At 44.0% G+C, this 27,465-nt stretch overlaps 1 protein-coding gene across 7 annotated transcripts in view; it reads left to right on the top strand.

Moving 5' to 3' along the window:
* The window catches only part of PROX1 (prospero homeobox 1), a 50,219-nt gene extending 24,508 nt beyond the window's left edge, over positions 1-25,711 (top strand). For 5 of the 7 annotated variants that reach the window (XM_066261375.1, XM_066261374.1, XM_066261380.1 and 2 more), the window contains one exon: positions 23,569-25,711. In XM_066261375.1, coding sequence (XP_066117472.1) covers positions 23,569-23,757 — 189 coding nt within the window. In that variant the 3' untranslated portion in view covers positions 23,758-25,711. The remainder of the gene's footprint in view (positions 1-23,568) is intronic. The other 2 variants (XM_066261378.1, XM_066261381.1) reach the window with 1 other exon arrangement.
* The last annotated feature ends 1,754 nt before the right edge of the window (positions 25,712-27,465 follow it).

The following is a 27,465-nucleotide window of genomic DNA, read 5'->3' as shown; positions in this document are numbered from 1 at the left end:
TGCAACAATAAAAGAGATGTGGCTATGAGTAAGGCATTTCTCTACTGGCTAATGTGGTGCTTCAGCAAGCATTTTTCATTGCTACATGCTGACTCTCTAGGAGAAAACCCGAACGAGCCTCCCCGTGCTCACAAAGGCATTGTGCTGAGCCCTGCCGGCTGTGGCAACCATAGTCAGAGGCGGGAAGGGGGCAAGAGTTCTGCAGGCTGAGCCCCTGATGATGAGAGTAGATAGGCCGAGGCTTGACAAAGTGGCTCCTTTTCTTCTATTATCTCGAGGACCGGAATTCTTTCTCCCTCCTCTGCTCTTGCAGGGACCTTATATTAACAGTCTTGCTTTTCTCACATAGCTAGGTATCCAGAAATGCCCAGGAAGTTTTCAACTTCAAAGGAGAGAGGGGCACCTTTGGTCTGGCCTTGCCAGTAGAGAGAACTGACCGCCCCTGCCCACACTGCTTGCTGTTCCTTTTAGGGCCTTTCTCCTACTGTTCTTAGTGCAGATCAGTGATGATGGCTTAGAAAGATCTGAATGTGGAAGCTTAGCTATGGGGAAGCCATGATTTGTGCCTTGAAAGTTTGTATGGTTATACTGCAAGCCACCAGTTTTTCTTTGCTCTCCCAGACCAGTGGAGATTGCTGGCCAGATGTGTTATAAACAAAGTTGTTCCTTGGGCTGAACACAAAAGTGGGGTTCCTTTTCTTTCTTCACCAGTTCAGTTCTCTGCTGTAATAGAGCACTGGTTTGTGTACAATAGAACACTGATCAATTTACCCTAAAGCTGAAGAATAAGACTATGGCTAAACATTTTCAAAATCTTAAGACCTTAGGGCACTGGCTGGTTGGCTCAGTGGTAGAATGTTGGCCTGGTGTGTGGAAGTCCTGGGTTCGATTCCTGGTCAGGGCACACAGGAAAAGGAACCATCTGCTTTTCCACCCCTCCCCCATTTTTCTCTCTCTCTCTTCCCCTCCCACAGCCATGGCTTGACTGGTTAGAGCAAAGTTGGCCCCAGGCACTGAGGATGGCTCCATGGCCTCACCTCAAGTGCTAAAATAGCTTGGTTGCCGAGCAACAGAGCAGCGGCCCCAGATGGGCAGAGCATTGCCCTAAAGGGGGCTTGCTGGGTGGATCTTGGTCAGTGTACATGTGGGAGTCTGTCTCTCTGTCTCCCTGCCTCTCACTTAATTCAAAAAAAACCTTAAGGACTTCTATCTGTGTGCTAGTGACTCTTTACAGTTTATTAGGACAAATATTCTTTGAGTAGCGTGCATCAAGCTTCGTAAAAAAAGAAAAGAAAAAATCACCCATAATTCATGGGAGAGAACAAATCCTCACAGTGCACATGAGAATTTTTAGTGTTGTTCAAACCTTCCCTGGTTGGAATGTCACCCCCTACTCACCAGCCCAAACAACAGAAACAGGGGCGGCTGGCACCCAGAGACCCAATGAGCTGCTCCACTTAGCATCATCTAAATCCTCCTTTCATACGATTAACATCTGATATTTCTCCCTTTCTGAATCATATCCCCTTCCGGCCAGGCCACCTCGCCTTTATCTGTGGTGTCTATTTTAAGACTGCTTCAGTTCAAGGAGTATGGGGCCCCAGGAGTAATTTTGTCACTTCGCGTGTGACTTCAGACAAGTTATTGGTCTATTTTGTATCCTCTTCCTCCTTGGGAAAAACTAGGTTCTTTCTGGAAATGTGGTGACAAAGAAGCAGGAGCCTGGATAGTGCCCTGCCCCGCGCCACTCGCAGGCTCACGCGGACAAGTGCACAAACACACCTCCGCCGCCACGGAGGGTCCTGATATCGCCGGAGAGTGTTGCATCTAGCCTCTCCGTTTTGGCGCATTTACTCACTAAAGCTTCAGATAAGATGATTTTTTCTTTTCTGTGCCTGTGTGCACGGAGGTCAGTGCTTAAGTGAGATGCTTAAAAAGCCACTGGTCTTGCCTGGTGTGCGGGGGACCTGGGTTCGATTCCCGGCCAGGGCACACAGGAGAAGCGCCCATTTGCTTCTCCACCCCGCCCCCCTCCTTCCTCTCTGTCTCTCTCTTCCCCTCCCACAGCCAAGGCTCCATTGGAGCAAAGATGGCCCGGGCGCTGGGGATGGCTCCTTGGCCTCTGCCCCAGGCGCTAGAGTGGCTCTGGTCGTGGCAGAGCAACGCCCCGGAGGGGCAGAGCATCGCCTCCTGGTGGGCAGAGCCTCGCCCCTTGGTGGGCGTGCCGGGTAGATCCCGGTCCGGTCGGGCGCATGCGGGAGTCTGTCTGACTGTCTCTCCCTGTTTCCAGCTTCAGAAAAATAAAAAATAAAAAATAAATCCACTGGTCTTATCGCAGTCGCTGTACCAGTGTGGGCTGTGGCCGCAGCCAGAGGTAGACCCGGCACTCCGCCGAATACCTCAACTGATCGGGTGCGCACTGCGGGACTTTGCCATGTAGGTTTCCCCTCTTAGATCGAGTAAAACGAATCTGTAGTCTAATAGGAGCAAGAGAAGGGGTTGGCAAAGCAGAGGGCTGTACATCTTGTTTCTTTCTTAATTTTACTCTGCACGATGTCTACATGATGCCCAGAGGTCCTGTCAGTCCAAATGACTGGACTATGTTAGCTCAGCTGAGTACTAGCTGGTCGAATTATAAAACATCTTATTGAATGCCATTTTAAACTCCTCAATCAGTTGTTGGTAGCAATAATAAAATAGCTAACATTTACTGGCTGTTTACTATGCCCTGGGCTCTCTTCTAAGTGCTTTACCAATATGAACTGATTTAATGTGAACAGTAATAAATAATGTGGATATTAATGCAAGAAAACTTTCAGTTTGCCTAAAGATGTATATTGTTTTGAAAGTAATTCTAAATGGGAAGGGACAGGTAGAGGCAGGAGGAGAGAGAAAGGTGTGAGATGAGAGGAAATGAGGCTCCTGTTTTTCCTCCTTCGCTAGATGCTCTTCTTCCTTCTTTCTCTTCTCCTTCTGGTCTCTTTTCCAGCCTTCTGCTCCATCCACCTCTGCCTCTGTCTTAAGCTTGCTGGTGGCTCCTCTGTCCCTGCTTAGCACCATCCCCCGCCAGCCCCCGCTGCCGCTGCCTCTGCCCATGGCTCTCTGAGCAGATGGGGAAGGTTTATCACCAGCGACGAGGGAGTGGCTTGAATCTCTCTCCCCTTCTAGACCCTGTGTTTCCTGGCCTTTATGAGTCAGGACCTTCTGAGTGACAGGAGAGCGGTTCTGCCTTTTGTATCAACTTACACAATTGCCAAGATTCTTGGCCCAGCCCTCAGACTCAGGGTGGTGAGAGCCTGAGAGGCCCCAGGGGATGTGGAAGAAGGCACTGGATGGGGAAGGGGTGGGGGAAACAGGAGCTACACACTTGCAGTCTGTGCTCAAGCTACAGAAGTTGGCCACAGCGCACGAAGTGGGGCATCCTTCTTCGGAACGTGAGTTTGCGAAGGTGTACAGGAGAGGGGGGTTCGGTTCCAGGCTGCCTCTTTCACTCCTACTTTGCACATTTAAGGAGATTGGCAACAATACATTTGTCTTTCCAAGTGTTATGGTATAGATGTCCATGCTTCATTTTCATATCACTTTGAGAGCTTCCCAAAAACATTTTTTATGGGGAGGGAAAGGGGGTTTGGGATTCTGTCCCAGTGTTTTAAATGGTACTGATACTTTGACTTTACAGTCAGAGGAGTTGGATTTCATCACTTTGCTGTCACCCTCATAACCGTGGCAGGAAAGAAGGCTACGATCGCAGTCAATTTCCAAGGCTGGTTTACAGGGTTTGGCAAAGACTTAACAACCTGTGAAGTCACCAGGGTGAAATGTGCTATCCCAGGAGCTAAAAGACCTACCACCTTGGTCTGATTCCATTCCCTAGGTTGGCCACGTGATGCAGTGCCACTAAGAAAGGCAGAATGATCCAAAGATTGGGAGGTGGGCGTTGATGGTCTTGTGTGGAAGTTGGCAGACACCTTCATCCAGACTGATACTTCTGACTCTAGGGGCATGGGAGTTGGGTGTCTTTGCTTTTCCTGCACGCTGTGGCAGGAAAGGTCATGTCAGTTTCCAAGGCTGCATGGAGACTCTTTCTTACTCTTGAGAACCATGCGGTAGCTCCTCCCCCACTGTGGTCAGCCAGGCGTCCCTCATGGACCTGTCAGTGGCTAGCTGTTTATCTGTGGGTGGGGTCCAGATGCCCAGTAACAGTGACTAAGCTCCCTGGCCGTCACAGAAGACCCAGGTTTTTAGAGGGAAGCTTCAGAAATAAACTGAATGGAGAATTCTATTCATTGATTAGCTGTCTTATAAATGCCATTTCCTAACATACTAACATCTCACTGAGCAGATGAGCTGTCATCCATCCTGGGGGGGGGGGGGTTGGCTTTTTCTAGGTGTCACATGACAGGCCAGAAGAAGACTTCTGCAGACCTCCTGCTATATTTTCTGACTTTCCTCTTAGACAGAGAAAAGAAAGCAACACCTCTCCCATCCGCCCCCTTCACACACACACCCAAACACACATACCCTTAATTACACACACTGCAGAAATCCTGTCCACCATGCCTCCCCCAACCCCAACCCTCTCCCACTCTCCACACAACACACGTATAAGGACATTTAATGCATTTGGAGGTCTTTCATTCACATCACCGTCTCTTTAAAGAAAAATGAGGACAGGTGGATTTAGGAAGCACTTCCCTCTGCTCCAAATAGATACTTAAATATGAGGATCATTTGGAACCCTGGCACGTGAGTGAAAGCCTTTTACTGCTCTTGCAGACTTTTGGCCTCGAAGCCGCTGAACTGTTTAAATGATCGTGCAGCACACTCTTGGTGGGTGGCGGGGAGGCAAAGAAACCCTTACCACTTCCTTTCCTTGCCAGCCCCACCACTGACAAGCCAAATTGATCTCTTAAGAGACAAAATGAATGTTCTCCAAATCTATGTACACACATGGCTGTCTGGGAACATGTTCCTCGTACAGAATCATGGCCTGAAATGTGAAGGAGAGAGCAGCAAATACACCAGGGTCGAGGGGGGGGGAGCAGAGGTAGGCTCGTGCGCGCGCCCTGAGCTTCATTTTTGCGTGGCTGTCCTTTTCTGGAATTCAAGGTGTTGATCAGTATAATGAAGCGGGCCCATTGATTTATCATCTATTTGGGAATGTCATTGCATTTTTTTTTAGCTCCCCCGTGTCTTTTTTGTCATTGGGTTATATTCAAGCACAGTAAGATCAACTTGAAAACCTCCTTACTCAACAGCTTTATTAGTTACAGCATTCCGTGACCTTTTCTCAACATTCTTAAAGAAAAAGATACAGTGGAATGTCGCTTTACTTTGCTTATTGTCCTTTGTTGTGGGGAACAAAGCATTTTCTACAGTGGCTATAGCACATAATTATACAGCTTTCAATGGTAGTGTCTTGGCACCTATCAAAGTTCAGAGGAGCCTTTAGAAAAAAAAAAAAAAAAGATGTTTTGTGGCCGCCTAGGGAGGGTCTCATCTTTCCTTCAGAAAATAGTTCAAGGCTCTTCTGTCAAGCTTCCCTACTTAGAGCTTTTTCTCCTCCTGCTTCATAAAGTTTAAAGCGGATTCAGTGGAGTTCTATGATCTATTTCCTTTGAAAGATTGTTCCTCGGCACAGAGAGGGCCTTTGACTTCAAGAGTTCACAGATTCATGTCTTTAGGTATCATATGTCTGACCTTATCAGTTACTCCATTTAATGTCGGAGAAAAAGTCTCAACTCTTTGTGTTTGTCTGTTTTGCCTCTGTGAAATGATTTGGTGAAAAGACCATCCTTTCTAACACGCCACTGAGAGGCCGTTTCGGCTGCAACCTGCCCTGTGGCTTTTCTCTCTCTTTAAAAAAAAAAAAAAAAATGTCCTTGTGTTTTGTGTATGGATGAGTTCACAGTGAGAATAGAATTATACAAGGGCAAGCGCACACACAAAAAAAATCTTTTGCTTTCCTCCCTCCTCTTGCCCCCACCCCATGATCTATTGGCTCTCTTGGTGGCTGTACCCCAACAGGCGAAGCCATTTAGCAAACACAGAGGTGGCAGCCGTGGCGCTGTGGTGGCAGTGGGTTTTCCCTTGCTTCGACTCACCCCTAGGGCCTTCATAATTAATTGTCCTTCAAAGATGAGGAAAGTTCAGAGACAGTGTGTGGAGTGCTGCCTATTGTCTGACATTCAGTTCTCCCTGCCTTGGCTCTTTCTCTTGGCCCCACAACGGGTTATCAGTTGGAGAAAAGGAGCAAGTCTTCCGCTGGGAGCACTGGTGGTGATTGGCGCCTTCCGTGGCGCATGCCCGGCCCGTCCTGGGTGCAGTGTCTGAAGAAGTTCTAACAACCTTTTGAAAACGAGCCCATTTATTTCGTCTCGATGATGCAGCGGGCTCGTTGAGGGAACCCGAGCTTGTTCCAAAGTTGGTGGTGATCCCTTTTCACGTGGCAGATCACGTTTTTAAATCCAAGTTCCTCATCCTCCCCTGACTTTATTTCACTCTGACCGTTCGGTTCTTCTTCTGCTATAAGGCAGACATTTTAACGTCCGTTCACTCCTCTCTCTTTTAACTGCGTCAGGATCATTTTGCAAGAACAAGGGTATTTGCAGACGTGACGCGCAGAACTTCGGTTTTCGGAGGCAGATGATTCTAGTGTAAAAATACCATTTCAGGGGTCCCTGTTTGGCGACATGACATAAATCAAATATATACGAGCACCCTCCCCCCCACCCCCGTGCCTTTTTAGCTGAGGCACAAAATTAAGACACACTGTGGAGACAGCTATTGGAGAAGTCAGAGAAAAGGAGAGCCGCTGATGCTTATTATATATCGTTCCTGGTAAACAGCGTGACGCCAGGAAAAACAAATACAGTCATCTTTCCAAGGGCCAGTTCAACCAGCACGCAAGAGAGGATTAAGATCACTTCGCTGCTGCGGCATCCGCAGCGACTCCAAGGCTGAAGGGAACCACAGTGAGAGGGAACCTGTGTCCCTCAGATCAGTCTGTCCTGGAGGAAGGGACCTCCAGGGTGGCCAGAACCGACCCTGTCCCCGTAGCTCTTCGAAAGCGCGTTTTCACAACAGTCCCTTTTGGTACTTAAAGAGAACCCGTCTGTGGAAGTTGACACAACAAATATAGTCATACCAAAAAGGGAGTCATAAAAAATTAAAGTTATTCTTATGAATCTTTCATTAGAAGCAATGGAAAGGGCCACTACTCTGGTCTAAGGCCTTTGTGTTACAAGCCCTTCTTCCGGGGCTCTGGGCTATTGTTCTTTCAGCTTCTCAAACAGACTTTCACTTTCAAGCTGACAAAAGTCACTTAGAAGCCAGACAGCTGTACTAACACACCCACCTTAGGGAGCGGGGATGGGTGGGGGGGGGAGGGCTCCCCAGGCAGGTGCCGAGGCCTGCCGGGAGAGACCTCGTTTAAAACCGCCTGTGTTGTTTGTGTCCTCACCTGGACAGGGGCCATTTATTGCTAATTTTGTGTGGAGTGCTAATTTTGTGTCCCCAGTCTCCCTGAGATTTCCCCAAAACATTTCTTGCATTTTCTTCACAGTGTGAAACACTGACATCCATGATCATATTTACACCTTGGGTTGGGTGGCCTGAGTTCGGCTCCTGAAAATCAAAGCGCAGAACTTAGCAGAAGACAGAGGGAGTGTGACTCAAAACTCTTTTTATTTCTTCCCTGGCTTCTCTCTCTTCAGCCTCTTCCAGCTAGTTCAGATCTCTCTTAAGCTTTTCAGATTTTCTGTTGCCTCCTCAGGAGTAGCTGGGATTGCGTGAACTCCCCCCACACCCCTCCCCATGGTGGGGGATAAGCCCACCTTAGGATTTCACATCCAGTGAGAGAGAGGTAGGTTGTCCTGCCTGCATCCCAGGCCTCAGGGCAGCCACCGCCAGGGGCCATGGAGAGTTCTCCCTGCGTGTGTGTTACCGGCCCTCCCTCCCCTGTCACCTTGTGTACAGTCTGGTCTGTGACACTGATGGTGATTATGTCATTATTTTGCTCTGGGGGCCCTGGCACATCTGCAGAGCCCAAGCACATCTTCTTTGTTGCGCTGGCAGACGTCCCACGCCACAAATGCTTCATTAGCCCTGCTGCTGGCCTCCTTGCCAGACGCGAGTGCCCAAATGCAGGCTCCTTTCTCCTCCGTTCTTTTGTGTGGCTGATGATCGTGTATTCCTCTTACCGGTTTTCCCCCATTTTCCTTGACTTCTGAACTCCAGATGTCCCAGTTTTCCTGCCCAAATCACTCTGAAGGCTCCAATGAGAAACTGGGAGACTCCTTAATCCAGCCCCATCCCCGCCCCTCCCACCTTCCCGGGCTTCCATGCCCCGGGGGAGCAGTGACTGAACAGCTCCCCGCTGTGAGCACTGACGTTTTCTCACTTTGCAATTTGAAAAGATACCCAGTGATTGCTCCCAGTTTATGATGGTAGGGGGGGTTAGGATTCAGAGTTTTTTAGATATTGCTTATTCTATGTGTGCCTTCCTCCTCCACCCCTTCTCCCTTCTCAGCTCCTTGCTTTGCTTCTGCACATCACCACATTTTACCGGGTTTCAGAAAGCAGTCTAAAAGGGGAATGCAGAAAAGAGTCTTTGTGCCTCGCTGTGCATGTTCTAGTCATCTGAAGGTTCCTCCTCCCTGAATGGAATCTTCATCTCCACTCAACCCAAGTCCCCTGCTCTCTCCTCTTGCTGTCCTAACCTCCTCAGCCTTGACAATGACCTATTATTAGATGTTTAAAGTGATTAACATTCGGCCGTTTTGGAAAGGAGCTCAAACACTTCTCCGAGGTTTGATTCTGTGTATTAGAGCCAAAGCTTTAGTTCAGGTGTGCCAGTTTCAAAGTGGACTGCAATCAATTTTAGAGCTTAATATCTTGGGCTGTGATGGCTACTCTGTAAGTGGTATGTTTAATTTCTCCTTAAAATTGAATTAATTGATTGATCTGTGTTAGCATATTATGAGAAGCTCTCCCCACAGAGAGTTTAACCGGTTTTTATCCCCCAGCCGCGCCAACATGTGATGTTTTGATATCTCTGTCCTTGAGTAAAACATAGATTTTAATTTCCAGGTATGCCCAAAGGAGTACATTTCTATTTTTATGGCAGTCATGGTCAGATTGTTGTCCTGAATTCTAATTCACAATCCTAGGACCAAGACCCTAGGAAAGCCTACAGAGAATTTCTTCCAAGAAATGAGTTGCCATATCAGGAATGATCCAGATGACAAAATGCAGATAGAGGTGGCCAGATTTTTAGGCCACCGGCTCTGGGCAGGAAGCATGTTGAGAGAGGGAGGTACTTGTCATTGACTGAATCATTTTCAAAAGACTCAAGATGTCCCTAGAACATTCCCAACTTCCCATTATTAGATCATTATGGTTTTATTACCCGTGGGTTTATTTAAACCTTTTTAAACCTCACCCCATCCTCAGACTATACCACTCCTCAAGATAATAATTCTCTAAATTTATTACCTGCTGTGAAAATAGTATCTTCTTTTTATGGCCCTTAAAGTGATTTCCCTGGAACTCCAGAGGGATAGCCCTTGTTATTATAATACCCTGGGATTTGTGAACAGGGCTGTGGCCATATTCTCCATTTCCTTTCTGATTTTATAGACTTTGATCATTACTGCCTCTTAATCTTCATCTGTGCAGATTAAGGAACTCTAATCCTTTTTAAAAGTCTAATCGCATACAGTTAGCGGGCTGCCCCTGGTCATTTCAGCTGCCCTTCTGTAATGCGCTTCCTTCCGGCGTTGTGTCTTCCCAGGAACGGCTACAGTCGGGAGAACATGGAACAGAATATTTCAGGTGTGGGTAGCCATACCACAGTGTGAGGACTGTATCTCAGGCACACACCCAGTGGGACTCTTTTGATTGCCACAAAAGTTTATCGTCTGAAGTTGGATTTCTTGAGTAACTTCTCAGGTGCACTTACTGGTAGAAAGAGCCTCTAGACCTGTTTATGAGATTCTTGGCAAATATTCTGGCAAATCTGACAGCATCTACAGCGCATATTCAGCCAGAGAGAAAGTGGGCAGATCCGCCATGCTGTCCAGATGTTTCCAGCGCTTTTGTAGATAAAGTTTAGACGTATTTGATGTCATGAAGACACAGCCTTATTCCTGGGCTTGGGTCTACAAAAAGGACAATGAAAGTAAAAGAACGTTCTGATCTCTAAGTGGTATTCTCAGGAAGGAAACAAAATGTTCACCGACCAGTAGATGTTATTTTATATAAAAGCATCACCTTGAAATGTTGTAAAGGAAATCCTTTGGAGAGTCCATTGTCAGTGATCCTAGGCTAATAATAGTGTAGAAAAGAGTATGATTTCTGAGAACAGTCCCGGGTTCAAACGCCAGCTCTGCCACTTGCCAGCAGTGAGCCCTTGGCAAGCATCTTAACCTCTCCGTGCCTCAGTTTCCTCATCTGTAAAATGGGAAAATAGTAGTGCCTACCTCACAGAGTTGTCCTGAATATTAAATGAATATGTGTGACTATATTAGCACAGAGTAAATGCTGTATAAGCATTTGCTTTTACTCATCCATAGAGCCAAATAAAAGTTACCTTGTTCGATTACATATTGCATCATTTCCTGCTGACCCTAAGTAGAAAAACAAACAAATGAGCAAACAGAGTTCTCAGCAGAATTAGAACAAAGAGCCAATGCAAAACTGGTTTTAAAAAGAGAAAGTAATTCCCCCTGTTTCAAGTGTGGCTGTGAAGGTGTCACCAGTTTGGAACATCTCTGGAATCGTAGGTTCCAGATGAGAAGAACAGCAATGAGATGTCAGGGTATGATGGGAAGGGCACCAGCCCGGAGGGTCTGCCTCAGGCAACACCTGCCTCAGGAGGCTCTACTTTGCTCATCTATAAAGTGATCAGATTAAAGACAGAGGTTTGTTCTAGGTCTGAAATTCTGTGGTTCTAGAATAGAAGACATTCTGCATCCTCTAACTAAGCCCTGGGCATGATGCAATGCTCTTAGCAGCGATTGTGGATCCCCTGGGAATCCAGATGGCATCCACTAGGGCCGCTTACACCCTTGTGGCTCTGCTGTGGCTTAATTGTCTCACTGAGAGTCCCCAGGGCGCCCATTCTGGTGTTCTCCCAAGACCTGCTTCAGAGATCTCCCAACAGTACCTTTGGAGACGTGGCAACTCCCTGGCTGGGATTATAGAGACTAATTTTTTGAATTCATAAACAGTTTATTGACTGAATGAGCACTAATCTTTATACTTGCTGCTCACTTTGTAATCTTTATACTTGCTGTTCACTTTGTTATGTTGGCTGGGGCAGCCAACCCATGAGTTCACCTGTGCATTTTCCAGGAGATACTAGAGACCTGAGCAAAGTAATGGAGAGTCTGTGCATCTGTTCCGTCAACTCAGTCAATCAGCATCCAAAGGATGTTACTAACCTCTGTATAATATGCAACATCTCCCCTCTTTCAAAACAAAAGTACTGTATTTCCCCATGTATCAGACATACCTTAATTTTGGGGCCTGAAATTTGAAAAAAAATGTATCACATAAAGTTATTGAACTCAACTTTTATTCATCATAAAATGCATACAACTCCTCATCACTGTCAAAACTCCCATCTGTTAGCTTGTCCTCATCTGTGTCTGATGACGAATCACTGTCTTCAACAATGGGCGCAAAAACAAGGACGAAAAAGCGGGAAATGAAAGTAAAAAAACTACAACCACTGTATAAGATGCACTCAGTTTTTAGACCCCAAATTTTCCAGGAAAAACTGCATCTTATACATGGGAAATACAGTAGTTGTTTCAGATGGCATAACTATCTTCACATATTAGGCTTGGTTAGTAAATTTTACAAAAGCAAAATCATTCTTTCCTTTAAGTATTCTCCAAATGATAATAATGGAGACTGGTGCTTTTCAACCTCCAGTCCACAGATCATCCAGCAGAAATTTCTTACCAGTTCATGAAAGAGTTAACCACCTGATATTGCATGTAGATTATAGACCCAGTGATCTTAGTCAAATTTGTCTATGCTCAGGGTGATTGCTGCCTTAGTGATCCCTGAAATAATTCTCCTATTTTCACTGGATCCCACGTGTAGAGAGGTTGTAAACCACTGATCTACATCATGAGTTTCTTCCACTGGGGTTTTGTGGGTGTGTATCAGAGTGGTGGGTAGGCATCAAAATCCTCACAAGTCATTTAGATGTGTATTTTTCATCATTCTGTGGTTATTGTACCCAACTTCTGCTTTGAAAAGACTAACATTTTTAAATTCAGATATGGAGCTCAGAGTGACTTTTTAGTAAAAGGAACTATATTCACGGAGGACACATGTGGGGGGTGGGAGGGGTGACGGCGGAGAAATGGCCAGAAGCAGAAACAGGTGGAAGAAGATGAAAGGCCGTGGTTTCGAGGCCACTCCATTTCCTTTCATACAGACAGTGTTTGCAGAGACTTCTCATCTTATGTGACCTGCAGGTGCATAGACAGTCTGTGTGTGAACTCATTGCATTGCCCTTTAGCAGGGCCAACCCTAGGGCCAACGGCACCCTGAGACTCCGCCACAAGCACTACCTCAGGTCCCGTTAGGTGTTGGGAGAGGGCTTCCAGAGGCTCCCGGGGCCATTCCGGAATCTGCTTCTCTACCTTCCCAAACTATTTACTTTTCTTGAAAAAGCCATTTCAAAGTCCTTCATAAGCTCTTAGGTTGCTTTTGAAATATAGCTTATTCTTCGTTTTTGCAAAAGGTCATCGTGGAGGGGAGACCCAATAGGATTCTCCAGAAATACAAAATGTAATTTCTCTGACAGAACAAAGATCTTTCAGTCAAAACCAAATGATAGGATTGAGGTCTTTAATTTTAGTCTTTTCCCAAAGCAGCACGGATATTATGTGGGGTGCATGAGCCGTCGTCAGCAGAGTGGCAGTCTCTCCCGTAACCAGGTGCCCTCTGAGGCTGTTTGATCAGTTGCATCCCACAGGACTTTCTCTGGTGCTCCCTGTGGGCGATGGTGCTCTCGGGGTCCTGCCTGAACCCCACTTCCCAGCAGTCTCTCCCTAGGCCCCTCGCTCACGTTGCCCCATCAGTGTGAACACAGGGCAGGCGGACGAGTTTTAATGTTAGCCTGGGCAAAGCCTAATTAGGAAGGTAAATCTCCTGCAGAAAACAATCACGTAATGCATTCTCGAATGAAACAGGAGTAACTGGATTATCTGTGCCCCGGCTTCCCTCCGTGCAATATTAGAGAGTATATGCCGAGTTGTTTTTGGATAATCTCCCATCCAAGAATGGCACCAAGCTCGGCCCTGTTTATGCTAACACCTCACCCAGGAATTGTAGCAAAAGTTAAATGTCAAGCACTCTCAGCCTGTCTTGAACTCAGACACCCAATAGGACATCATTCATGGGGCTAACTTAAAGGGGAGTTCCTTAATGCTATAGAGTGATTGGTATACTGCTTATTTTTCCACTGAAGCTGATTCAACAGATGGGTTGTAAAGGAGGGATGGGTTCCTGCATTTAGTCCATTTCAATATTTACTGGCAGGAAAGCTCCTCATGAAACTCTCCTAGTTAAAGCAGGATGAGAATGAAGTCTTCCCAGTTCTTGACCATCTGTGTGTGGTCCATTAACTCTGTTCCATAGACCTGGGCAGCCTTAGATGCACCTGAGGGATGGAGTGACCTTGCAGGTTGAATTTGGGTGAGGCGATTCCAGCTATCCTGCAAGAATAGCCAGTGTGCACTAGGTCTTCAGAATAGTGTCTGCCCCCAAGGGTGGCTCAGAGCAGGGGTTGGCAAACTACAGCCTATAGGCCAGGTTGGGTCTTCAGTCTGTTCTCTATGACCTTAAGAATGGTTTTTCCATTTTTAAAAGGTTGTAATAAGTCTACCTAAGACTTATTACCTAAGAGATTGAATGTGACCACAAAACCTGTGTGTTGACTCTCTAGCCCTTTGTGGGAAAAGCTTGCTGACCCCTGGCTGAGGTTGCTTCTCTCTTTAGTAGAACTTGTACTCTCTGAGATCCCTCCTACTTCTGAAGTTGCAAAACGATGATTCTTCAATAGAACAGCACTGGTCCAGTGCTCACCTGAACAGGCTTCCAGATACGTAACCCCAGGAGGGGGTTTTCAGTTGTTTACAAGTTCTGAGAGTACCTTTATGGTATCTTGAGGGTGGAGGAATGGAAGAAAGGATTAGAGTTTAGTTTTTGAAGCTTTCTCTGTGATTTTGTTTTACTGTTTGTTTAAACGTGGAGTCATTCTTTCAAACATGTGCAGAGTTTGAGAAGGACAGAAAATGTACTCCATTCCAACAAATAACATGACAGTCGTTGAGTTTCCTAATATTCGTAAACACCAAGACTTCCAAGCATGAGCAAGTGAACTAACCACTTTAGGCACATTTGGTGAACCAACTTTGAGACCCACACAATCATTTTAACAGTAGTCTCATAGAGTTTATTATAATAACTGTCGTTCTGTGCCCTGCATGCTACCCCTTCTTTTCTGGGGCTATAGAGAGATGGTTTTATTTCTATTGATATCTATATGTGGAGCTGCCAAGGGAATGTTTACAAAATTTAAAATGTACATACACAAATTATTAACAGGTAGCATAGAAGATGTTAAGACATTCTTTTTCATTACCCAGAACTCATCATTATTCAAAGGGCTCAGTTCTAGCACATTGTTGATAATCATATGGTATTTTTATCTAAACATATGTTGTCAACATTTCAAAGGTATACACTTTTTTTGTGTGTGTGTGTCTCCTGTATTTTATCAATAGCCACTCCTAAGAGATTAAGGTGCAAAGTCAGGTGAGGAAACAAACAAACAAAAATACTCAGGGCCCAAGTCGTGATGTCCAGTGGTCAGCCTCTGCCCACACCACAGATCAAAGTCCACTTCCTGTGCTCCTTTTCCGTGCGGTCCCACTGCCCCAGTCAAATGAGATCCTGAACTTCCCTCCTCCCGGTTTCCGTGTGGCTGTTCATTCTTTTTATTACATTTCCTCCGGTGGGCTATATCTGGTTGCTACTCTACGGCATTTGTAAGGGCTGCTGTGGCACTGGAGGGTGTCAGTTGGTCTCACTTGGGAGGGTACTGCCACAAGCTCCGTGTAGGTCCCTGCCTTGGCGACAGACGAGCGACCTGCTTCCTTCCGCCACTTTTTCTAATTATCCCTGCAGCTCTTTCAGTCTGGCTGAGAGAAACGTGGCGGTTGTTGTGTGGGTCCCACTCATGGCCTTCCCCAGCCTTTCCTGGGACTGACTTCCCTACCCCCACCCCTCCCACATTAACATGACATTGCAAGGCCAGCACAGACCCTGAGCAGCTTCCACCAGCTGAAACCTCTGATCCCCAACCCACCAGAGAGTTTGGCTTTTGGATTTTGGCAAGAAGGCCTGTTGCCCATCAGGTCAGCATGAATAAAGATTTCTTTCTTCCTTTCTTTTTTAAAGTCAGGCATCATCAACTGACTCTACCCCCCCACACACACACACACCCAGCTCCCTTTTTCTTTCTCAAGACAGTTTAACCCCTTCCTTCTCCCAAGTAGGTCGTCTATCCTGAATGCACGGTTTTTGTCGTATTTCTTTCCTGTGACACAACCAAGAAATCTACATGTAAAAACTGAAAGGAGAATCAATTCTGAGCCCTCTTATCATTTCTAAAGTATGTTTATCCAGCTTTGTAGTAGGAACAAGCAGACTGTTTGAAGGCCACATACTTCTCAAACCTTGGTTGCAACACGTTTGCGCCGTTTTGAAACTGTCTTTATCTAGCTGGGAAAACGAAAATCTATTTGATAAAGTGGCACTCTGGCCAGTTTATCTTGCAATATGGCTTTAGCTCACTGAGTCTATTGATTTCCTTAAATTAATGTTTACAGAATGCTACTGAATTTTGCTCAACAGAACATTGTTCTTTTGAAGGTTTATAAAAAAAATGATACAGACTGTTGTTGCTATGTGTTCCTTTGCTTAGACGGAGGAAAATGGCTTTTTTTTATGGTTCTTTTCTTGTTTTGTTTTATTTTTTAAGGACAGCCTTGAACTCTAACCACTTCCTAAAAGCATTTACTCTCCACATATTTAAGTAGCAAACATGTAAGTAGGAAGTGAGCCCACTCATTGGCCTAAAACTGCATGGGCATTACATTAATCTAATCTGGTAAGGTCCCCAAAAAAGCTGAATGCTACTTGAAGCATCACCAGAAAGAAAAAGACTTTAGTCTAAAGCTCAGTGTTGGTGTAAAATGACAGGCGTATGCAGGCAGCTTCACAGCCAGGGCCCCTGGATAATAATGCCAGTCCATCCAAACATACGCACCAGCATCCTAATAAAACAAAACACTGGGTGGGTACCCTAAATATAACACCCTGCTCTTTGTCTGTGGTGCTCAGTGTTTTATACACAAAACCTAATCTCCAGAGATGCTTTTAAAGCTGGCTTTCCCAGGGAAGCACACACGCCCATTCAGCTCTTGATGGGGATTCAAGTCACAATCCTGATGAAATGACCAAAATAAAACTTTGGAAACACAATGCAACTTTTCTCAACTTGTTGACTGAGCCAGTAAAATCAATCACCCAAGTGAACCACCTCAAAAGCACCCCTCAAAAACGCTGCGTTGCTCACATTTATTAATCACAGTGAAACACCTCCCAGGAACTGGGCTCATCTTTAAAGGTTCAAACCACCACCTTACACGCCAGTGATATTCTCTGCTTTCCAAAGCACGTTCGTGCTTGCTTTCCCCTCTGAGCTGTCCCCATCATGAGAGGGCTTTGGGACACAATCCCTCAGTCTGCTCTGATAGCATCCCAACCATCTCTCCCCTTCTGAAGGGCCGGTTGGTCCTGGGCTGTACGTACAGGATCAACGCACGCATGGCTGCAGAGGGAAGCCCTCAGGAGCAGCACCTTGTAACCATATTTCATAGCTCTGTGATTTCTCCCCTGGGCCCCTGGAGGGAGGACTCAGCGAGAGCGAGGCAGTGGAAAGGAGCAGCAGCCGCGTATCTGTTCTTGCCTTTTCATCTGATAATCTCTATGAGGAGTCACTAAAGCATCTGAGTTTATCCATTTACGTCCACTCTGTCTGCAGTCTAAGTCCCCAGCTTGTGCCACCGCCGTCAGGAGATACATCTCTCCTTGATCAATATTTACTGAACAAACAGCAGGGACGGGGGCGTTTGTTTGGAGGAATCATGTGCACGGTAGGGTGAATGAATGCTCGGGAAAGTGCTTCCGCTCTCTCCTCTGGAAGGGCCTCTGCGTGCGTGCGTGCGTGCGTGCGTGCATGTGCACGCATCCGCGGGCACGTCCTTTCCCTTTCTAACTTCTCTAAAGACACTTAGAAGTCATCTAGGAAAATGGCTTATTCTGCAGGATCAGTACCTTGTTTATACTCTAAGGGACTTCGGAATGTAAGCTCGGTTTTGAAAAACCCAGCTCCACGTCACCTTTCCCCTCCGTGCCTCCGTATAGTTAGACATTGGGGAAGGAAGGCTCTCAGGATGAACTTGCAGGCACAAGCATCGCCCTTTGACCCCTTGCAGATGAGTGCAAGGGAAGAAAATGCAGATGGAAACAATAAAGGCAGTCTGACAAGGCAACTCGCACCGTCTACTTCTGACAGCATTACATATTTTTTTTTTCTATTTTTTTCAGAAAGCCCAAGGAGAAAAAGAGCTCTCCAGATTTTCAAAGCTGCTTACCCAGTTTTCAGAATTAGCTATGTTTAACTCTCATAATAAATATGAATAGCGGGGTGTTGAAGTTTAGAGAGCCCTGCTCTTTCAACTTCGAAGAAACAATCGCTTGAAGGCTCAAGTCAGTGCCTTCAATGCGGAGGGGTTGGAGGCATCTGGGTCTAGTTTGAGGGGTTTTGTTTCTGTATGTGGGTCGAGGCCGGGAGGGGGGCTGGGGGAGTTATTTATTTATTTGATTTGGTGAATTGAAGTTGTAAAGCCATCTGAAATATTCATGCAGAATTGTCTGAGAAGCCCGTTTCTGTTTTATTTACTGCACAGTAGAACAGCCACAGCGGATTAGTTCTACAATACCCGTAACAAAAGCCCAACAGCTGATGCAAGTGATGTTAGGAGGTGACAAAACAGTTAAAGTATGCTGCTGGCTACAGGCAAGCAGTCAGCAGATGCAGACAAAAGGGTTTGTGACAAGAATAACTCTCTCTCCAAGGCGAGCAGTGAAGAGTATCCAAAATACCAGTACCCTTTTCTCCTTGACATTGTCTTCTTACAGTCAGCATTCTATTGCCCTTTTATAGTATTAAAAAAAAATGGAGGAGGAAGAAGAAAGAAAATTGACATACAAACTAATTCACTCAAATACTAGCCAGCATTTACTTTACTGTCAGTTAGACATTCTTGCCCATATGTAGGTTTTCTTTCCCATCCCCCAATTCAAGAAAGCTTGAGAAAGAAGAAAAAAACCCCACAGAATAGTTAGATGAACTGAAATGATGACCCCCCTTGATAAGGTTGTAATGTATTGATAAGCTTGATAAGCTTTGAGTCATTGGTTACTGGGGAGGGGATAGAGAGAGAGGTCTCTGCCTGGTTTGTTCTTTGTCCATTTCAGCAAAGATCATCTCACTGATGAAATTAGGCCAGTGGTCCACTTTTAAGAGGATGGAGGAGGGAAAGGTGTCCATAGGGAACTATGCAAGGGGCAAGGTTTGGATCCCCTGTGAGAGACCAATGGATGAGCTGGTGGATGTTTCAGAGGTGTGAAAAAAAAAAACAGCTTCTCTGTCTCCAGAAAATAGGAGAGGCTGTCTTCTTTGTAACCTTTCTAATTCCCCTTCTATTCTCCGTGACATTCATTCAGCTGCCAAGAGCGTTTGGCAAGGTTTGGGCCAGCGAGCACACTTTCAGTGACCGCTAACCTTGGTATGTCCTGACACTTATGATGAGTGTCTGCAGGACACAGAAGGCAGGCAGCCTGCTATGTCAGGCTTTTATTATGTACTGCAGAGGCTGGGGACAGTCAGTTTAATAAAACAAATCATCCTTGAAGGTAAAGCAACTGGGAAGAGGAGGAGGAAGACAGGGGGAAAATGTGTCTTTGCCACTCATTCTGATGATAAAAAAAAGAAGAAGGAGGAGACAAAATAACCACCTACTCAAGACACTGTGTGCGCACTTGGGCACACAATCCAGCCACTGACTGAGCAGACTTGAAACCATCCTCCCATTCCCCCCCCCCCCATGTTATCAAAGACCACAGAGCTGTCTTTTGCCATGAAGAGACTCAAGTACAAACAATTGTGATGAAATCGATAGATGCTGCTAGCCTGTTCCTTCAGACTCAGGGGTGCCCCATGGCAATATTATTCTCCTCCAAATATTAAGGCAAGGAGAGGCAAGACCATGTGGTGTGAGGCTCCTATATTAGGATGCCTTTTATCAGAACAAAGTTTCCACTCTCCTCTCCTGAAGAACACTCCATGCAGCAGCTCCCACAATAGCTCCGGAGTGCCAGCCAGAGACTTTGGAAGCCTTTTGTTTTTCCCCTGTGGCATGTCCAACGGCTTGGCCTTCCCTCCCCCTCCCAGCAGCCTGCATTGTCTTGCATTCCAGGGGCTTGATTGACTGTTGCCACCTGATGCTGAGGAGATACTCTAGGGTTCATTCTGCACATTGTTGGGTTCTATTAAAAGAAACCTAGATAAGGGATTACTTGTCACTAAGGGCTTTTCTGCAGATGTTTATTAGTGATTGGAAACCCATTAGGTGTGAAGAAGTACAGAAAAATATGAGCAATATCATTCTCTGAATTCTAAATCACTCCCCCAAAATATCAGAAAGTATCCTTCCAAATATCCCTCCAACTTAATATGCTAAATGGAATTGGAGACATTTTCTGGCAGAGAGGTAAGGGTCTTTTTCTTTTCATGGGTGATGTTTCTACCTGTGGGTGGAATTTCCTTGGCCCTCTCTCAGAACATCAGTTGTTACCCATCACCTTACCTCTCCGGAGTCAACAAAAAAGATTACCGTATCTCCCCATGTATAAGATGCTCCCATGTATAAGACGCACCTTAATTTGGGGATCTGAAATTTGAAAAAAAAATGTATTACATAAAGTTATTGAACTCAAGTTTTATTCATCATAGAATTCATACAACTCCTCATCACTGTCAAAACTCCCATCCATTAGCTTGTCTTCCTTGTCCTCAGTTCTGTCTATGGCACTTGAAATGCCACAACCACTGTGTTAAGATGCATCCAGTTCTTAGACCCCAAATTTTTTGAAAAATGGTGCATCTTACATATGGGGAAATGCGGTAATTGCTCTAGTATTAATGGGTCTCATTATAACTTTATTTTATGTAGCCCCATTCGTTGAATGAGTATTGCCTCAAAGTAAGCACTAAATTAGCAAACCATTTCATTTGTTTGCAAAGAATTCATCCCTTCCCAAACATAAACCAAAAGCTAAAGCCTGCTCCTGGGATCTTTTGTACCATTTTCATTTATTTTGAAGTTACTAACTCTTCTGTGGTTTTTCTCAATCACAGATCCACAGCTTGTCAAGGTTTTGACATCTCAGATAAGTAGGAACAACAGAAATGCATTCAAAAGGAGCCAGCGTGGCTTAATAGGAAGACACCCGCACAATTTATTTTGTGTGAATCTCTTAATCTCATTCATTTCTTCATCTCATAGGATCTCACAGTTTCTTCATTTAGAAAATGATGATTTCTGAGATCTAGTCCAACTCTTTAAATTCCATCTGATTTTAAAATTCCTTTTCTTCAGTATTGAGGGAGAAGATAAGTGTGATGCTAAAGCAATATGGAGTCAAGCAAAGGTGAGGTCTCCTTTTGAACCATTTATCAAAAGACTATTCAAAAGAACACTGCTAAGCATTGTGGGGGATATGCAGAATAGAAACTATGGCTCTTTATCTAAAGTTGTTTTATGGTAAGTTCCTTACAACTAGATATAAAGAGGTGCAAAATTAAGTAACATCAAGACACAGGTAGAAAAGGTGTTAGAGGACAACCTGAGAGTACTACCAAAAGAAAGGTTTAGCACAGGATGGGACCCACTGAAACCCATCAACAAGCATGGCAAACGATAAGAATAGCAAGGTGGAGGCTGCACAGCACACCCCCTCCCCCAAAGAAGTTGCTTTGATTTATTCTCAGGCAAACCTCAGAATTACTCTTCCCTCCCTCTTCTAGTGCTGACTGATGCTGTTGTAGCTGTCTCTCCCTCCTCTTAAACAATGCCACTGCTCCCTTGGGTCTTGGTCCCTGGACCTCCTGTGGGTCCTGGGAGTGGGTGGGGCTTCCAGCCTTCTCTGACTTTCTCTGAGCAGCTGCATGCTTGCTGTAATCACAGCTCTCTCCATGCCATGCTGCGTCCTTGAGTGTTCAAGGAACATAGATCTTCATCATGGCTCTGTTACCAGTGGCCAGGATAACCACACTTCTTGAAATGTTTATTTTCATAAAGGCCTGTGATTATGTTTCTGTAGCATTTGGCTAACAGCTCCCAAACCAAGTAGTTAGAGTGGGTAGCTGCGCTGTCTAACTGTTCTCCGGCCAGATTCCCTCTCAGTAATGCCCGTCTGATCAAATGGGGTGGATTATCTTCGGGGAAGAGGCGAGAGTACTCAGCAAAATGGCTTAATGACTTTTATTTAGTATAAGGTCAGTGGGAGTACTAATCTCTTCTCTAAGCCCCGCCCATCACACAAAGACTCATGTATATGAAGGAAATTTGGGGGAAGATCGCCAAAGTTCTGCAGAAAATCCAGATGACTTCCCAGCACGGAATGGCCATTGAGATAGATAGGTTTGCATGTGGATAGGGGCAGGGTTGTGTTTTGATGGTTTTCCAGGCAGCACTGGGATTGTAGCCCAAGAAACTGGTCAGTGTCTGTGTCTTTGGGAGGGGCTACTCACTCCTGATTCTCACTTCTTTTAGATTTTTATCAGCCCTGGTTGGGGGACTATTTTTCTGTTTGTTTGTTTTTTCCTCCCCCTGGGGAGTGATTAGGTTTCTTTCAAAGGACAAGTGACTTGCCAATGGAAAAACTGAAGCTTTTTTTTTTTTAATATTTAAAATAGTCTGTGTAAAAATGGTGATTGTTCTAGTTTTATTTAACAGTTGGTATCATTACAGAAAGGTCCTTTGCCCCAATGGAGGAAATGATTGAATACGTGTTAACAGGACAATACCTCCCTTTCAGTTTGATGAGTGGCATGTCTGAACTGAAATGAAAATCTTTCTCCTCTTATACCTGCGTAGACAGATGTGTCTACACGTACAACTACAGGGCATTCACTTCCTCATATGTCTGCACTTACTGTAAAAATAAAACATTACGAGCACAGAAGTACCCCACTAAAAGAGATCTACTGAGCCTCAGTGTGTACTCGGAAACTTACGAGCTCTTGGACTGATTCTGTGAATCCATTCCATTACCTTGGGGTAGGGATAGATAGGCCACGCTTTAGAATACTAAATAAGTATATCAATAGCCACTCCTCTCCCTAGACAAGAGGTCAGACTATTAAATAAACCATTCAGCTCACACACGACCACATACACTATTCATAGATACTAACTGCTATGGAAGAAGAGGATTAAAAATTAGGAATTCTAACGAGAATATCTGGAGAATACCTTGGAATATAACAACTTTGAACAATTCCCTTAAGCGCTGTGAGCCTCAGTTTTCTTACCATAAAATGAGGATGATAACACGACATAGAGATCTCAGTGAATTGAATGACATATTTTTCATTTAGTTTGTAACACGGTGTCCGACACATAATAAGCACTCCGAAAAATGTCTGTTTCTATTATTATCAGCCGCATCAATTACTCTCTTATGGAGCAGTTCTAATCTCGAGGTAAAGTTGGGTTTGTTTGTTTTTTTTATGTAGAAATTTAGTATTCAGTATAAATTTTCTATTTGGGGAGACAGTGTTAATGTTATTATCTGACTAAGTAGAGTACGTTAGAGTACAGATCACTTTAACGGTTTAGTGTTTGTGTCAATTCTCTGATACAGGCAGGCCACGAGGATTTTGGTTTTCTTGGACTCTGTTTACATCAAAAGCCAATTATTTATTACTCTTCTTTCGAGAACACCTTTTGTCTTCATAATGGAAATCAAAAGGCAATAACCACTCACATTCTGAAATATTGGTTGGAGACTTGCTTCCAGAATACACCTACTTAATGAAGTGAGGAATCCCAGCAGTGCGTTCCCTCCTCCTACCCTAATGTTCACAGTGGTATCCCAGCGCTGCAATAGGTCTGCATGCATCCTTGGTGCAGTCTCTTCTAAAGAACTCTACAGAGCTGTCAACCCCACATTACAGTGCTACTATATATAACGACTTTACATAAGAGAAGAGGGGCTGGCCATTTTTAGAAAATGCAGGTGCCACGTAAGCCCCTTTCTGAAAGAAAGAACTTAGCTCAGTTTCCTTTGAAGAACTGGAGACTTGAAACTGAAAACTTTATTAATGCCATTGTCTCCTTGTATCAGCAGGTTCCAGAGAGATTCCTGGAAGTTGCGCAGATCACATTACGGGAGTTCTTCAATGCCATTATCGCAGGCAAAGATGTTGATCCTTCCTGGAAGAAGGCCATATACAAGGTCATCTGCAAGCTGGATAGTGAAGTCCCTGAGATTTTCAAATCCCCAAACTGCCTACAAGAGCTGCTTCATGAGTAGAAATTTCAACAACTCCTTTCGAATGTATGAATAGTAGCAGTCCCCTTTGGATGGCCGAGTTATACGTGTCTAGGTTTTGATTTCATATATATGTGTATGGGAGGCATGGATATGTTATGAAATCAGCTGGTAATTCCTCATCATCTTTCTCTCATTTTCTTTTGTTTCCCATTGCAAGGGGATGGTTATTTTCCTAATTGACTTTTGCCCAAGGCCCTTAACATTTGGAGACTTAAAATAGGGTTAATTTTCAGGGAAAAAAAAAAGAGGAATGTTGATATGTATAAAGTCTATATTAACAAGGAAGGGCATTTGTTAAAGATGGCGTCCATTTGACTGATGCTTTATTGCAAATGGTGGTTGGCGGAGGGCGACCGTGACACGGCACAGTTCTAGAGTGACGTGTCTCTTGTCTTTTTCTGCTAAGAAGGTCAGAAAACTCAATGAAACCACTTCATAAACTTAACAATATTGTTTGGTTTGAGCTCAGTAAACAGCTTGTTATTACATGTTCAAAAATAACGCCAGTGGCAGATGAAACAGCTCACTTTTCAAAGGTATCGCAAAAAAAGACCAAATTAAAAAAAAAAAATCACTGTCACGCCTTTCCTAAGAGAAATGGCATACACCTCGAACTAGTACCAGTTTCTTACGGAGACAAAACATTTTTGCACCAAACTGACTCTTAAGATGAGACTAGAAATTCACCCATGATCCTCTAGTCACGTCTCTAAATTTTACAATAGGTTCTTCATGTTAAGTGAGTCGTCTATGTCATACCGCATAGAGAAAAAGCCCTATAACCTGCTACCGTTTTCTATTTATCTTGCTTCAGATATTAAAAGGCACATAAGTTTCAAACTTACTCTTTGCTTAACTTTGTTTATATGCTTAGAAGAATTACTACTTCTGTTTAATATTTAACAATTTTTTTCCAAAAACACTATTTTCTAAGTACCTTTCTATAGCAAGAAATAAAGGATATCCCAATTTGACCATAAAATTCCTGCCTACACTACAAGTTTGTTGACAGCCATTAGCTGACTTAAACTTCACCTCTTGAAGGGAGCCCATGTGAGCATTATCTATTTTCATGTCTAATTCCACACTACCCTGATGCCTACTCAAAGTGGTGACAGTCTAATTAAGCGTGTCTTCATTTTAGGTATAGTGTTTTCAAACAATTGATAAAGTCTCTTCTAAGTCAGAAGCTAATATTGACCAAATTGTGAGAAGAGTGGATAAGCATAGCAAAGTTTGGGGGTTGACCCAAAAGACACAATTTCAGCACACATAAGAAAGCTAGCTGCTGTTTGATTCTTTCTTCAATGGTTCTCCTCTTTTTTCTTTTTCTCTTTTTCTTTTTGTTTGTCGAAGGTGTACCATGTCCCATACCTGCTCTTAAAAAGTCGTGTGGCATTCACTCTTGTTTTGTTAGATGGGTTTTGTGTGCAGATGCAGTAAGAATTGTTCAATATGTTTTTTCCAGACCCTTCTTTCCCCTCAGGTAATTTCGGTATACACCTCCTAAAATGACACAGTCACAAGCCTGGTATTGAGATCAGATGGAACATAAATACCATTTCCCCCTAATTTTTATAAAAATACATTCGACTTCAGAGAACACAGGTTGACCCATGTGACTAACTAACTAGCTGACCCCATCACTGTAATTTAACATCGTTTATAAATTCTGCTGATGGACAGGAATGCATGAAGGCAGTTACTGTCAGCACAAAGCCTCAAAACCTGCTGACTTTAAATTAAACAGCGTAGTCCTGTGATGGCCTGCATGTCTGCGGGGACTGACCCGCTCTCGCAGTGTGGACAGAGCGCAGCGGCATGGGCTGGACACCACCCACAGCCAAACACAGCGCCCAGCTTGAACTCTCCTCCACGATGCGCACAGAGCCTTTAGATCCAATTTGTTCCTGTCCCAGCTAGCTGGGGGGTGGTATTGGGGCGGGGGGGGGGGGGGGGTTGGATAATCATTACTTTGGACTAAAATGCGAATCAAAAAATAAAAAAATAAAATAAAATCCAATCAGCACAAAGCAGGGAAGAAATCTTGGTCACACTCTTTTGCCTTGCTTCACGTAAAAGAGTGTGACATTCACTGTTCACATCAGAATCCCTGGGTCTTGGCTGTCCCGTGAAATTCATAAAAGGCAAAACTGCAGTGGACTTGCCTGTGTAGTCAGTTTGCTAAACTCTTCTGGAGCTGGGGCAAATTCAGTGTTGATTCCAGACTTCCTTGGATTTTTAGTGTTATTCTCCCCTGCCTTTTTCATTTAAATAGCCAAATTAAGCAAAAGTGTATGTCCACAACCAAATGTTGATGCGCTTATCAGTGATAATATCCTCTCAGTGTTCACTGAGCCATAGAAATGATTTCAGAGTAGAAACTGCAGCACGAGGATTAACTCACCTCATTGTTCTGAAAATAGAATTTGATCACTTCACTTTTAGATAGTTCCTTCCCCCTTTTAGAATCATAAAAACTTGTGCCTCTGAGTGCATTTGAAAATGACAAACACCTGTCTCTCAAAACTTCTATTTAACAATTTAAAAAAAAAAATCACTATCTTTCAGCTCTTAACTCTCACTAAATGAAAATTGGCTACTTGGGAGAAAGTTCTCTTTCTATGGTGGGAAGGCAAAGCGTAGGGAAAGAAGTCTAAAGCCCACATTGAAACACCACATTACCACTTCTTTTCTGCTAAGTTATTTTTGCATATTCACTTGAGGTTATAGTCTGTGCCTACACCTAAAATGCACCAGCGGGGGGATTTTTAAAAATCCTTCAAAATACCAGTTTTTTCCCACAAGTACAATTGTTCTTGTGCCTTCTGTGGCTTTCGATTTCATCTTTTTTACTTTATTTCCAATTACTACAGCTGCAATAAACACTAGACTTTTCTGTTTTCCTGGCTGTTTGACATAATGTTGATAGCTATGCATATTTTGTGTCTTTTTAAAACAAAGCGGGAGAATACATTTTTGAAGAAGAGAATTTTTAGAACAGTTTGATACCGCAAATTATTTTTTCCTCAATTGTCTGAGCAGCATTCGAGTTTTGAAAATTCTTGTAGAAGCCAATTTTTTGTAACTGTGGTGCAAATCTTGTGTTTTCTTAGCCTAATGAAAAGTAGTATAGAAGCAATATTTCATACCATGTGCTATATATGTGTGTGCAGATGTGTGAAGATGGAAACACAGACACACATATACACACATGTAAAAATATACATATATATATGCGTGTGAAGTGAAAAGCTTACCTTTTCCTATCTAGATTTAAGGACCTATTTTAGACATTTGTTATGTTTTGTGAAAAGAACGTTCTATTTACAACAGCAAAACATTTAATTCTTACTGTATCTCTGGCTGTTTGATGAGGATGTTTCACATTAAGTGGTAAAACAATGTGGAAGATGGTAGAATGTAGTAATTATTTAAGGAAGCGTTCACCCACATTTTCCTGAAGTTTGCTTTGTGCCTCCGAGTATTATTTAATTCAAGTGTTTTATGTTTGCAGAATCTTTGTTGCTGTGCTAGGGATGTGGGTGAATATAATTTTTAAGAATTTTAAAAACGACAAAAAAAAAAAGCAAAACTAAAACACTAAGCAAGAGGGGAACTTTTATAAAGCAATGTAAATATTTAACCTCATGGCTGTTGTTACGTAAGACATGAGATTTTAATAAA

Source organism: Saccopteryx bilineata, chromosome 2, assembly GCF_036850765.1.
Source record: "Saccopteryx bilineata isolate mSacBil1 chromosome 2, mSacBil1_pri_phased_curated, whole genome shotgun sequence".
Classification (NCBI taxonomy): Eukaryota; Metazoa; Chordata; class Mammalia; order Chiroptera; family Emballonuridae; genus Saccopteryx; species Saccopteryx bilineata.
This window is presented reverse-complemented; position numbering and strand designations above follow the sequence as displayed.